We start from the raw sequence: 13310 nt of genomic DNA on the forward strand, positions 1-13310 counted from the left end.
TTGTATGTGCGTGTGTGTGCCTGTCTCTGTGTGTGCGTGTGTTCCTTTTCTCTGAGTGTGCGTGTATGTTTGCCTCTGAAGATGTATCCATAACCTGCAAAACACAGAAACCACAGTCGTAGAAGCAAAGTGGAATTCTTCTTCATTCACTGATGAAGCGAAGATTATATTATTTATATATATACACGCACACATTTCCGACATTCAAACCTGACAAATTATGTTTGCTGTTTGAGCAAACTGAGTTCTCGGATATTACATACAACAAAACTATTTACAAGACAGGTTCAGTGTTCTCAGAAGATAAACGGTTAATTTATGTCTCTCATGCTGTTCGACTTTCCTACACCTACAAGAGGAGTTCAGAAGTTTACAGTCCTCCAGGTCTGGAATGAGCTCCGTTTTGCAACATGTACCGAAGACGACAAAGTCAGAAAATGTAACATTTATGTACTTTTATGTTTCAAGAATAAAGGACAAAAATTTAAATTGTCAGAACATATTTCTTTTGCGATGCTTCAACGTCGACATGTAAGTTTGCCGAAGTAACATATCATTGTCTCGTTAATGTGTCTAACTTTACACAAAGATCGATGTTGTCCCAATATGTGACTGAGATAGCCACTTTCCCTATGTTTATGGCGGTCACGATGATGCTCTGAACATGTTCCTGACAGTTTATGATCGATTATCAAAATAAAAATGTAAATAAGTGTGGTGACACTAGTTCAGATGCATAAACGCTGTTTTATGATGACGATACCTCAGTGTAGGTGCTGACTGATTTGACAATAACGATCAATGAGACACAGGTTGATGATAGTATTAATAGCAACATCAGATAAGCAGGCGACTACTGCTTCACTCTTCCACGAGGAAGACAGAAGAAAGGAAACACCACGTGAACCCTTCCAGTTGAAATGTTCGGGGTGATCATTGTAAGAATATATTTCAACTTCATTTTTTTTTTCTTTAGCGTCTAAGTTTTGCTAAACATTTGAAGATTCATGCTTTGTAAGTTTTTGTACCTTGTCTCGAAAAAATTCTTATTCAGATTTTACTATTCTCAAAGTGTTTTAACTCGATTTAGTTTTTTTATAAAGAGAATCCTAAAGTAAAAATAAAAAATTCCATATAAATGCAAATCAATAAAAAATCATTTTCACACTAAACTAAAATATAGTTTTCGACGACAACATGGAGACATATCAACAGTTTTCCCACACCCCACACTTGCATTTATTATTCATCAACATTCCTCACGCCCTCAGCCATCATACATCAACACTTCTCTCTGCTGTGCTCACAGTTGCTGGTGATGGTGGGTGCGGCAGCAGCGCAGGTTGATGAGCAGCTGAGGTACACCTGTCCTCCGGCCAACGTGGAACAGCACATCTTCCGAATGTTGTCAGATAATGTGACAGCGGACCCTATCCCAACAATGTATGTTATCATTCATAGCAACACCAACATTATCGATGCCGAACATTGAGGAAGATGCAATCGTAACAGTAGTTGCAGTTGTAGCACAGGTAGCGTTGTATGAGTAGTGGCGATGGTGGTCGAGTCGTTCAAGAAGTAAATGTCGCGATAAAATCAACAGAAATTTTGTAGCTTGGAGTATATATACAAAAAAAAACAAAACAAACAGAAGAGCATTTTGCAGTAGATGCTAGTTTTATCACCATCATAAATGATGATCATTGATATATTCAGCCAAAACAGTAAGCATCTAACTAGGAATAATGAGTGCTAAAGAGTTACGACTGAATTAAGGAGCTGTGTTTATTGGCTCCTAGATTTCACTGCATCGTGTTTTAATAATTTTACAAGAAAAATCCAAAAGTTACTAGTTTTTGTTGACAATTAATATTTACCGATATACCCGATGAACATGAGTGCCGATGGGATGTGGCAGGCAAACAAACAAGGGATAAGCCGATGCACCAGTTATTTGTAGACCAAAAATGCTGTTTGTCCTGCTTTGTGATATATTGTACTTGTAGTCTCTATTATTATTTAGGGACCAGGTGATGAAAGACCTTTCCGCAGCACCTCCTGAGATCCAAAAATCCCTGGAGAATGTGGGACAAAACATGGAGAGTGTTGCCATAGGTGTATCGGAACACATCATGAACCCTTTGTAAGAATGTTTCCATGTTAGTGTGTGTACAGACGTGTGAGGGGAGGTGGGGACAGTGGCTGGTTCGTTTGAAATGAAGGAGTTATCCGCAACTACCCGAGTGCCAAATTGTTTGATAATGTGTGTGTGGGGTTTTTTGGCTACAAAATAGTCGGGCTTTTTCTTAAAAATGAGCGGGAGAAAATCTTGCATTAACGAGTAATTCACGTGACACAATCAGTCGTGACATTGCCAGGGATGTGAAATGTGTTGTTACGATGCACACGGCAGTGAAGAACGTTCATACCAACTGTTCCGTGTTCAGTATTAGCCGTTGCTGCCCATCGCCTTCGTTTACCTGCAACTCCGTGAGAGTCCCGCTGTTTCACCTGAGTTACCTCGGTGGCACGTGCTACATTCTCTTCCCGTTTAACAAGTACCACTACACCCGATGCACGTAAGTTTTCTGGGTACATACCTTTTACCTCGAGTTAGGTTGAGGTTCGTCCTCTTCATGACTGTTCGTTTTTGTTTTCTTCTCTTCTGTTCAGCCCAGTGTTCTGATAAACAGTGTATAAGATTAGCCTATAGAGGTTATACATATTTAAATATATTTTTATATTTTAATCATTATTGTATATAGCTTACCACTCATGTAAGCGTGTATCTCTATTACACTTTATTATATGTGGTTGTATGTGTATGAATGCATCCTACAGTCTATGTATGTGCGTGTAAAGGTATTGTATTATGTATTGTTGAATATTTTATTCATCTGTTCTCCAGTTATGTATAGTTCGATGCAGGTGCTCCGAGTGTCTTGTGCCTGGCATGTGCCCTATAGTAGGGCGGTGCGTGGAAACCTCGTGGCAGTTTTCTCGGTGGTGGTCTACTGCCCCAGGGAGAGGTTTCCCTTCGTCAAGCTCCTCATCCGGATCCCCACACAGTGTAACTGCGTGCAGCGGTGTCCCCTTCTCTGGCCGCCGTTCGTCATGAACGCGTCACTGGCCACCATTGCCGGCCCGAGTAAGAAGACATCGCTCACAGCTAATTAGGGACAGACAACTCCCACATCACACCCCAGTAGATATGTGAATGATGTCCTTTTCAAACCAAGCTGCTCGCTGGTGGGCTATGAAAGATGTTGGCTCCATACGCTCATACCACGTGACGTCACCAAAGGGAGGTGACTGCAAAATGAATGTACAGACCACTCCAGTTAAGGTAAACAGTAAATGATGTGAGAAATGTCCCTGCAGGTAAGATAACCTGGACACACAACGAGTTGCCGCCTTCTCGGTGGCGGAGTCGTCACAACAACTCGGGAGTAAGTTTTGAGCCTGCTTCTATGACAGGCTAGAATTATGCCCGTTTACGAAGCCAATTTGTCTTTCTTTCGTCCGCATCTTGCATTTCTCCTTTCGCGACGTCACAAAAACTGAAACCAGCTTCATACCCGGTGTCAATCAGGCTGGTCGGAACCAGCTTAGAGTCGGGAACACATTTCAAAACCTGCTTTCAGGTCCGGGGCTGAAATAGTTTTGGACAGTGTTAAATTCAGTCCTAGCCGCTAACTTGTGGTTAATTCGTAGCCGACAGCTGAAATCATTGTTTTTATTATGAAAATGAAGCCTCTGGAGACCACTAAGTTTGCTGATAACCAGTTGGTTTTATAAATATATATAAATCACTCTGATAACACCTGGATAATTGGAAACCTGAATATTCGATTCAATTAACCTGTAAAAGACTACTTTATTAAACCTTTGGAAAAGGATCGTTCAACTGAAAAGATCATGGCTGTTATGAACATGTAACATTAAGAAACCTCGAACTAAAATTACATATAACGATACTGCATATTGTATTAATAATAAATAATTATTTATTGAGATAAGCATTGTTGAATCCTATATTTCTGAGTTTAGTAGGTGAGTAAACATATGTATTAGGCCGTTTGTGTGTCTTTGACTGATGGAGCTTTTCAAGAGGCAGTAAGTTGTATGAGTGCGCGCTGATTGTTAAGATGTTAGTACTACAAACGATATATAGATGAATAATTATGAATAACAAACATTAGATGAGACATGGCGACACACATGCAACAGTGGAGCGACCAAGGTAAATTTTATAAATCATCGCACGATGGAGAGAGACTGATACCAGGGTGCATCACTCTATGCACGTGTAACCACATATGATAAGAATATTGTCATATCGTCTACCCAGCGAGAAGACACATTAGCGTGCACTCTAGGCTTTATTACAATATTGAGATTATGTACCTACGACGAGCTCCGTTAATGAGAGAACGACTATAGAATTAGGATCTCACTTACGTATATATAGTAATATAGAGGAGACTACTAACTTCACTATTTAGAACCGGAATCGCGGGAACACGGCAAGCAGAATGTAGATTGTATCGACAATGATGAATGCGCACAATATATAGAATCAGACCACAACGGTGTAGTAGTATGCACATGAGCAAACAAGCACCGAAGCAAGTAGGCGAACTCTGTACTATAACACGCACCGCATGCACAGTAAACAGCTGCTGTTCGACAGGAAATTAAATCCCACTTTGATTTGTCTTGCCCTCTGTCCAGTTGTAAATGCCAAAAGGAAGCGAAGGAGATATATCTTCCAAAGAAGATATTTTATTGCATTACACGTAATTCAATGACCTTACCTCTTCTCACGACACACAGGATGATGGAGCGAGATTGAGGTGTGCGGGGGGCAGAAAGGCTTGTTATGGTAAAGAAGATTGGGTAGCGTGGGTGAATGTGTCAGACAGTCGCGGTTAATCCTCCGAGTGTGATGTAGGCGTGAATCATGGTTTCCACCACGCTCCATGCGTGACGATTACTCAGGCATCGAGTGGACCGAATCTGCCCATGAGACTGGCACGATCATGTGTTGACAACGGATTGTAGGATAGTATGTGTTCTGTGCTCCTTCCTCTCCCTGGAATATTTGAAAGGGCAGTGCGCTCACGCTGTGTTGTTATTTATTGAGTGTTTAAGTTCTTAAGCTGTGTATTTGCATTTTTAATATAGCTGTTACATACTGTTCAGTGGGCCGCTTAGTTAGCCTTCTGGTGTGTCTTTAACACTTCATGTGGTTTATTTTGATATATCGAGTGAGTACGTGCGGTTTGAGCCTTCAATGACATGTTTCTAGTGGCAGAAGAGACTTCATATTTAACCACTCTATTCTATCTACGTTTTATCCCTACATGTACCTGCTGTTTCTTTATATTTTTTCCACTTTCTGTTTATATCGTCATTGCTGTGAGGTTATCACTTTGTCTTCTTTGCCTTGCGAATGATGGCGGGCATCCACAAAGCATCCCGCTCCTCAATCTGCCCAGCCTACCTAGTCACTAAGCATCTCTCTTCTGTTTCCTCAAGCCACCACCAGCAGTACTCACCACAAAACGCTACAAGCACAAACACAGCCCCGCACCACCAACGCACAGCAGCAGCACCCGACAAGACCCAACATAAAAAACAGACCACTGTACAACGTTGTGCCAGCCTCAAAACATCACTGTAGCCCCACTACTGCCCTACGCGGTCCGATCCTGTAACGATTCAGATACCCACACAGCCTCGATCGGCAAGGAGGAAGAGCCTCGGACAACATAGACAGCAGTCCCCCAGTCACCACAGCACGCCCACACCACGAAGGACCCACTCACGGTAGCGACACCCACCTAGACAAAAACAACACCAACAACACCATATCTCATAACACAACCGATTACGCACACTCACGCACAATAGAATCTAAGCTCGAATAAGATCACTCACATGCAACACAACTTCATTCACCACAACACCACAAAATCCCATCCTGGTGTCGTGGTGAGCAATTCACTTCACCCGTACGTCCGTGCGCCAGAAGGGAGCTACCTCACGGACTCTGGACAAGCAGTGGACCGGACTGCGGTCTGTGTTCATACATGGGAACATCAACCACTAAAAAGGTCTCGTTCGGGAGATTCATATTGTCTGTTAGGATTTTATTTATATGTAAACTAAAAAATAGTTATGTATTATGCAAGAGCAGTAAAGATCTCAAATAAAAGTCGTTTTCATGGTCACAGAATCAGGGAGAGTATAAAATTGCAAATTTGCTCCTAATGAAACCTTTTTGTTTATAATTTGATATAGTATATTGCGCTAAACGCCCACTTGAAAAAAATTATTTTATATAGTAGGAAGAGAGCTGTGAATTTCGTTCAATCGAATATAAAGACCTAAACTTCTTTGTGAAACAAATTTCCTCATCCAGTAGCTTAGTGTACATGGTGTACGTAGCCCTGATGAAATTGAAAGACAGAGGTGAATTGCAGCGACCATGCCCCATGAATACGACCAGCAGAAGCGCTGTAAGCAGGACCTGTAGCATTTATCTGCCTCGGTGTAAAACTTTGAGGAAGCCCAACTTGCCTCCGGATACTACGCCCTTCTTATCCATATTCTTCAATGCCAGATGTCTAGGACCAGTTAAACAATTGGCGCCCACTAGTTTTTATTAGACAATTGTATAAATGTCAGTACGTTGGCTGACTCCATTCCAGTCTTTCTTGCACTATTAATGATTGCCTCTTCTTTATCCTCTTTTTTGCTAGTGGCCCTCGGGTGAGTGCTCACTCCCCGCAGTCGAGGGCCGGACGTGGAAATTGCCTATGTACGTGAGCCATGCCTTCGCTGAACGAGTGGCCAGAACAAAGATCGATGAGCTCGACAAGATCAGCACAGTCGGCTCGCTAAGTCATCGCCCTTTTCGGGGGACGGTGTAGAGACTGGGTAGATCTGGTTGCCTGGTTGCAGTCTGCTCGGAAGTTCTGCGTGGATTGAAATTTCGGATGCTTGGATGGGGATTCATGCATCTTCTATGCTCGTTTGTCCGGTTTTTCTGGAATGAGGAACCAGTTCATATCAATGAATGGTAGGCACAAAACAGTCCTGCATGCTCGGACACCTACAACATTTCTTAGCTCACCAAAGCCGTAAAGATTTTTAAGGCTGGATTTTAATGCGGATGTTTGCGGTTCTGAAACCTTACTTTTGACAATCGCCGATCATATGATCCAGTTTGTCTAATTAGTTATAATCCAAATTGTCAAGTAATATTGGAAGAAGAATTCATAGCCCAGAATGAATTTGCCAGATGAACACTACATCCTGGGAACAAGAGACCTCGCCATTCCAGAAGCCCGCGACAGAAACAGAGACACGACAGTTTTTCGCTGGCAGTGGAACGGCTCTTTATCTTTACTTATTCTCGAATATCAACAAACCTGTGACATTGAACTTATTTTTTATTGTTTGTTCCAGGGGCAATCTCAACCACTCACACTTGACAGTTCTTCTGGTGATCAACAATATCGTGCAAGTAGGATTTTCCCGTGTTCCATATTTTGCTTGTAAATGAATTAAAAATCATTCTCAATTTTAATTTACTGGACTGAGACAAAATGCGTTACTAACAGTAACACCGAATACTCTTGTAGCGACTATGTATTCTTTAGCAAAATTCTGATTTTTACTGATAATAATTAACTCTGATGTATACAATGAAATTTTAATTACTTACGGGCGTAAGGATACAAATCGATACTTACAAGTAAGGTATAGGTCCCTTATATCCTTTCAGATTTAAGGTTGGATTCACTTCAAGATTTGGAGACATTATCTGCGTAAACAAGGGTTCTACGAATTTGGCTGCAGAAGTTGAATCGCAGCCAAACATTGAAGATAAGAAGAAAAATCCAGTTCACACAGCTTTCTAGATGCCTTATGGAAATTCTCGGTTTCAAAGAGTTCGCCATCTTTTCAGCTGCACGTCTCATCTTCAGAGTTCAAGTATCTCCCTAGGATACAAAGGTCACAACTGATCAGACAGATAGCATGTCTCGTGGAAAGAAATCAGAAACTTACTGTCTTTTCGGAATGACCTGTAGTTGAATTAATTATGATCGTGTGTCACTATTTCGAACGATTGTTGCGCGAATCCTACTTTCGTTGAGAGAAAACCCTGGCACCGTCCTCCGAGCAGATCGTCAATACGTCCCGAACACGGCGATGACGTGTAAAGAACACCATGTTTTCCTGCGATCGGGTTATGACCTTCAATGAGCAATGCCCTGATGTTCAATGCTTCGACTCGGTTCCCGCACCACACAATCGAAGGCGCGGGCAAGGGCGTCGTGACTCTCCTCGGAGTTGGACCGAGTGCAGCCGTGGCGGAGGCAGGCTCGTACCCTGCCCCTGGAGGTCCAGAAGCGTCTACGGGCAGTGTTTGACAGGACCGGGGACACTCCGCAGTTTAGGAGTCTGGTGGACAGAGCAGTCGCTCAGTAGTCCCTGCTCCTCAACTGGAGCGCAGGGAAGAAGTCAGAGGGACCAGATTGGAACATCGCAAGAGTCAGAGGAAACACAGACCCGATTCATCACAAACCCCTTGCGCCCCAACCGCAACCAAACTACAACCCAGCAGGGTGCAGCGCAACGCATCACACAAGCAGCAACCACACCGCTGCAGCTGCTACAGAACCGAAACGATCCGGCAGCAATCAATGCAAGACCAACACCGCCAACAGCAACCTCGGAACCAGCAGCAAACACTACACTTCAGACTTGTAGCGCAGCGCAGCAGCGCCGCCTACAACGGACTGCCTAAGCCGCCAACCCGCAAACAGGAATTTATTCAGCCTCTGGACGCACAAGATTTAATCAGGTATCGACAAGCAGCGAGCGCGACAGAGTGTTCGTTCTCATCAGCAAAGACGGCACAAAAAGCACAGAATGTTGTGACCTCGGGAGTAACGTAGCCGCTGAACCACAACGAGTTGACGACATGTCTCATCTGTAGGTAGTAACGTCATCTTAATCGACTTTACTTCCTCTTCGGGGTAAGTCTACACACAGGCCCATCTTTCGCCAACAACTGACCGTTCGATCGCAGGGCACCATGACCATGTGGAAGGACGCTGCAGGTGGTCAACTGCTCAGCAAGCGTCACCCTCGCGCCTCTTCAGCCCATTTCTGCCAGTCATCTGTCCGCCCTGCCCGCTAATCAGTCATGCTGCTTACGAGGTGAATTTCTACCGTCTTCCGTACTCAAGACCACGCAGGACATCTGACCGATTTTGGTGTCAGTGCTGTTGATTCGTTAAGTAATCCAAACCCCCAAACACGCAGCCAGCTGGTAGAAGAAATGCCTGCAATGTCTTCAAAAGCAGTAAACACAGTTTTGGCAAACGACTTGTTGCCTAATTCAAATGTTGCTACTGGAATACAGTCAAATATTTTGAAAATATTGGTCCACGCGCGGTAGTTCCTACACACCAGAATTCAACTTTTTGCAGTACTATTCAAAGATTGGTTCTGGGCGTCTTCACGAATGAGCGAGGAATTTCTGGCGATCGGAAACTCGATTGGTACTTCCATTGTGCCCAACTTGTGTAACACAGAGCTGAAAGGAGATTACTATCGAGAATGCATGGTCAACGTTGTCGGAGATGCGCCAACCTTGCGTAGACGTTTCTGACATGGCTGGCAGGAGCCGCAAGCTAACAGCCCAGGAAGTAGAGAGGAGAGAAGATGGTAAGAATACTTCTGCTGTTCACTAGTTCACCTGTACAGACGAAGGGTTACACACAGCAACCATTCCTTGCCCTGACGGACAAGTCGAGCCTGCCCCCAGAATGCTCTGTGATGATTTCATCGCGCAGGGTCACCGTGCTTGTATTATGTTTACCTGTCGAAGCTTTTTCTCTGAGGAAGACTTCGCAAAGACTTGGAGCTGGTCGATATGGAGGCAGTTATCCATGCATATACCAGGTGGCGCGTGTCGCTCGTAAACTTATTTGTAAGTCGAGGCGCGTTATTCAGCTCTCCGGAATTCAAGTGTTGACGATATATAGGTTTCAAGGGTCAACCTAATGCTCGGAGGTTTTTACTTCTTCTCTCGATCGCAACTTTAGTTGACTACGTTGGTGCTCTCGCTTTGCGCCGACGCCATCACAACTTGTTAGAGCCAGCGATCACCATTTTTCTGTCCTTGGCGTAGTACAAGGTTCTCTTATAAAATCTGCAAGTCCACGCATCAGCCATCGAGCCCTATCCACTGATCGAGCCAGCGCGGTCAGGGAACCTCCAAAATCACGATATAGACGTTGTAATTAGCGCTCTTGGTTGACATTCTGACCCTAAGGTTTTCGTCTAGTAGTTTTATGAAACCCCGTAAGCATGTAGGTACAGGGCGAGAAGACGTATGTTTACACGCTAATTCTAGTAGAGGATGTGAATTGTCTGGCTACCTGTCATGCAATCGTAGATATGACAAGGTGTTAGCGATTTGACTCCAGTTAGAGTTCAACTGGATGTTCTGATGGCTGGCACCTGCTCTTTCTTGCCAATAGAGACAGTCAGCGCCACCTAAAGCTGTCCGACGAGGTTGCTTGCACGATCATGGGTTGAAAGTCATATTTTCACATCTGCAAGAAACATTTCGGCTGTCACTAGCACAACCAACTTAGCTATGATTGCATACAAAAGAATCGTTTTTCTGTTTGCATCAGATAAAATTCACAGAGTTTTAACTCCTCGCCATTGTGGACAGCAATTCCACTACACCACGTCAACAACAACAACAAAGTTCAGGACCCTTTTGACGGACCCAGACACTAAGTAACCAACATGTCTTCAACACAGGCACGTGTCTCAGTGATGTCGACCCATGGATGAGTTACGCGGGAGAGAGAAGTAGCTTTATGCTCATCCTCCGAAGAGTAAAGCATATTTTCGTGTCATAAAATTGAATTCTTAATAGCAGCTCTGAATATCTCGCACTGTCCTTACTCAGCCCAGCACGAACCACATCGAGAAACACCATCAAATAGGGATCAGAGATCTCGTTCTCCACAATATCCCCAGTTTACACGAGCATTGCACTTGGACAAACCATTAATGGAAAATGAACTGTGCTGACTTCCAAAACTAAAATGATGAGGTGTCTCAAGCCCACGTAGCCTGACCTCGATGGTTGCTTCCTTCCGACGTTGGTCAGATTGCCTTCAGAAATGTTAATTCCTCGGGACACATCGCGCTTTAGTTATAATCTCAAAACGTTTCTCTGATCTACATGAGCGTAAATGGGCATAAACAGCCAATACAACAGCGCCACAATGACCGGGAGTAATTTTGACACCAACCACCCTGTCCGTTTTCATCTGTTTTTTCCCAAAAGATAAGATGCCGATGACCAAAGTCAAAGGTAACGACGGCTCTATCTTGGCTTGAACCCTTCAGAATGCAGGATTTCTCTCGAGCCAACTTATTTCCTCGAACTCACAGTATATTTACGACGGTTTGCGTCGTGACTTAGGCTCAGTAGTCTTTTTGTCTAGATTCAGCTGTCTACGATGTCCGAGTTTTCGTACTCTGTATCTTCCCTTGAAGGATTGGCCTCAAGATTAGACACTTCTTCATTTCTGGGAGACCCAGCCTAGCATTCACTTCACCAAGCCATGGACTGCAACTTGCCATCAGAGACACGTCGGCAATTCGTCAACAGCGTAATTATTCAAGCAGTCAAGCTCGGGATAAGTTTATGCATGTGCTTTTTCACAGCTAGTAAGCATATTTCCTCACTCTGAAACGATGGGTTTCCCACCTGCGGCCGCTCGCTTACAGGAAGAAAGTTCTACCAAGTCTAGGTCCCTGGGAATGTGTCTTTGCACTGGGAAACACTAAAGCAGTCCTGTCTTGCCAACAGTTGTCTTCAGGTGGCCTCTTTATCCAGCTAGCCATACACGGAGATCCGTTCGCCTTCAGCGACTCGGTTGGTTGACATGACGGTCTCCAGCTAACAACTTTCTGTCGCATGGCGAACGCACGTTTGACAGCGTGGTGTTGATGTCTAGTGGTTGGGGGTCGCTTTGCCAAACACTTGCTCTTTGATGGCTTGTGTGGTCTACTTTACATCAGCGCAGGAGCATAGTGTGCTCAACCTGATGTAGTTGTGCAGGCTCTCTGTGACTCTTTCATTGTGTGGACAGATTGATAGCAAAATCGGCTACAGAACCTTCGCTTACTTGCCATCAATAGATCGCACAACTCTCAGCCGTCGTTCGCTTAAATGTTGCAAAGTTTTATGTGCGTGGTCTTTCAGACTAAGAGTAGGAGCAATTGGAGAATCCGCGCTCATTGAGATGACTTGCACAATAAGGATTCTAACAGACTCACTTACGAAGCAGATCGACGCTTGGGTGGTTTTGGGGGAACTACATCTAAACGTATATCATGCTGTTCCGAGTTGCGTTGGGTATCGTTGCAGTCCTTGGTTTTCGTCATGTCAGATTAGCTTTCTTGTGAATTGGAGCCACGAGTGGAGAAGAACCATATCGTTCTATTGCGGCCGTTTGCTGAGCTTTATTATGTGTTAGGCTGTCTCAGCCATTCCTGTCGACCTGCTGACCTTCATGCTGGTGTGTCCGTGTTTTTCAGGCCACCAACTCAGCTGTTTGCTGAAGCTGCGCTTTCTTAAACAGAACAGCTAGACAACAGATAACCCTGCGCTGTCTACCACCTCCAGTACAGCACAAGAACCGACGATATACACGGAGCACCCTTTATAACATGGAAAGCGGTTCAGAGAAGTGAATGAAAAATGTTCCAAAGGTCGTATGATCCGAATATTAATAACTATTAATAATGTATATTGAAATCGCTCATTTCATAGTTATTGTTTGTATACATTCATTTACTTTTGGGCTCTATGGGTTTTTTCGTTGCGACGACCGGTGTAATATAATAAGTTTCTGGATGCCAGTTTCAAAAGAATACTATGGTCGTTCAGAGTCGGTTGTCTAAGACCATATGTTTTGGGGTATATCGACTTTGACGAATGTTTCATTACCAGAATATTTTGTTCATTTTAGTCCTGTTTATGGTATCTGGCACAAGTCTAAGTGTGGCTTCCTAGTGAGCACGAGCACAGTATTGCGTTCGTGCTTGATATGATTTGATATAATCGAGAGGTAGTGGTGTCTGTTTATCAGGCAAAGATCTTTTCGTAAAGTTCTAATCCAATAGAAATAGTGTGAAAACGAAGTAGATTCAAGCTAGAAGTAAGTCTATAATTGGCTCAGCGATCAGACGACGTT

General features: G+C 43.8%; 1 protein-coding gene across 1 annotated transcript; it reads left to right on the forward strand.

Annotated features, from left to right (window-relative positions):
* The first annotated feature begins 864 nt into the window (after positions 1-864).
* Positions 865-3225, forward strand: LOC112557563. The gene is made up of 5 exons (XM_025227507.1): positions 865-938; positions 1310-1443; positions 2024-2143; positions 2448-2579; positions 2929-3225. The coding sequence occupies exons 1-5, from the start codon at positions 921-923 to the stop codon at positions 3116-3118; spliced, it is 594 nt and encodes a 197-aa protein (XP_025083292.1). The 5' UTR covers positions 865-920; the 3' UTR covers positions 3119-3225.
* Positions 3226-13310: the final 10085 nt, after the last annotated feature.

Source organism: Pomacea canaliculata, linkage group LG2 (assembly GCF_003073045.1).
Source record: "Pomacea canaliculata isolate SZHN2017 linkage group LG2, ASM307304v1, whole genome shotgun sequence".
Lineage (NCBI taxonomy): Eukaryota > Metazoa > Mollusca > Gastropoda > Architaenioglossa > Ampullariidae > Pomacea > Pomacea canaliculata.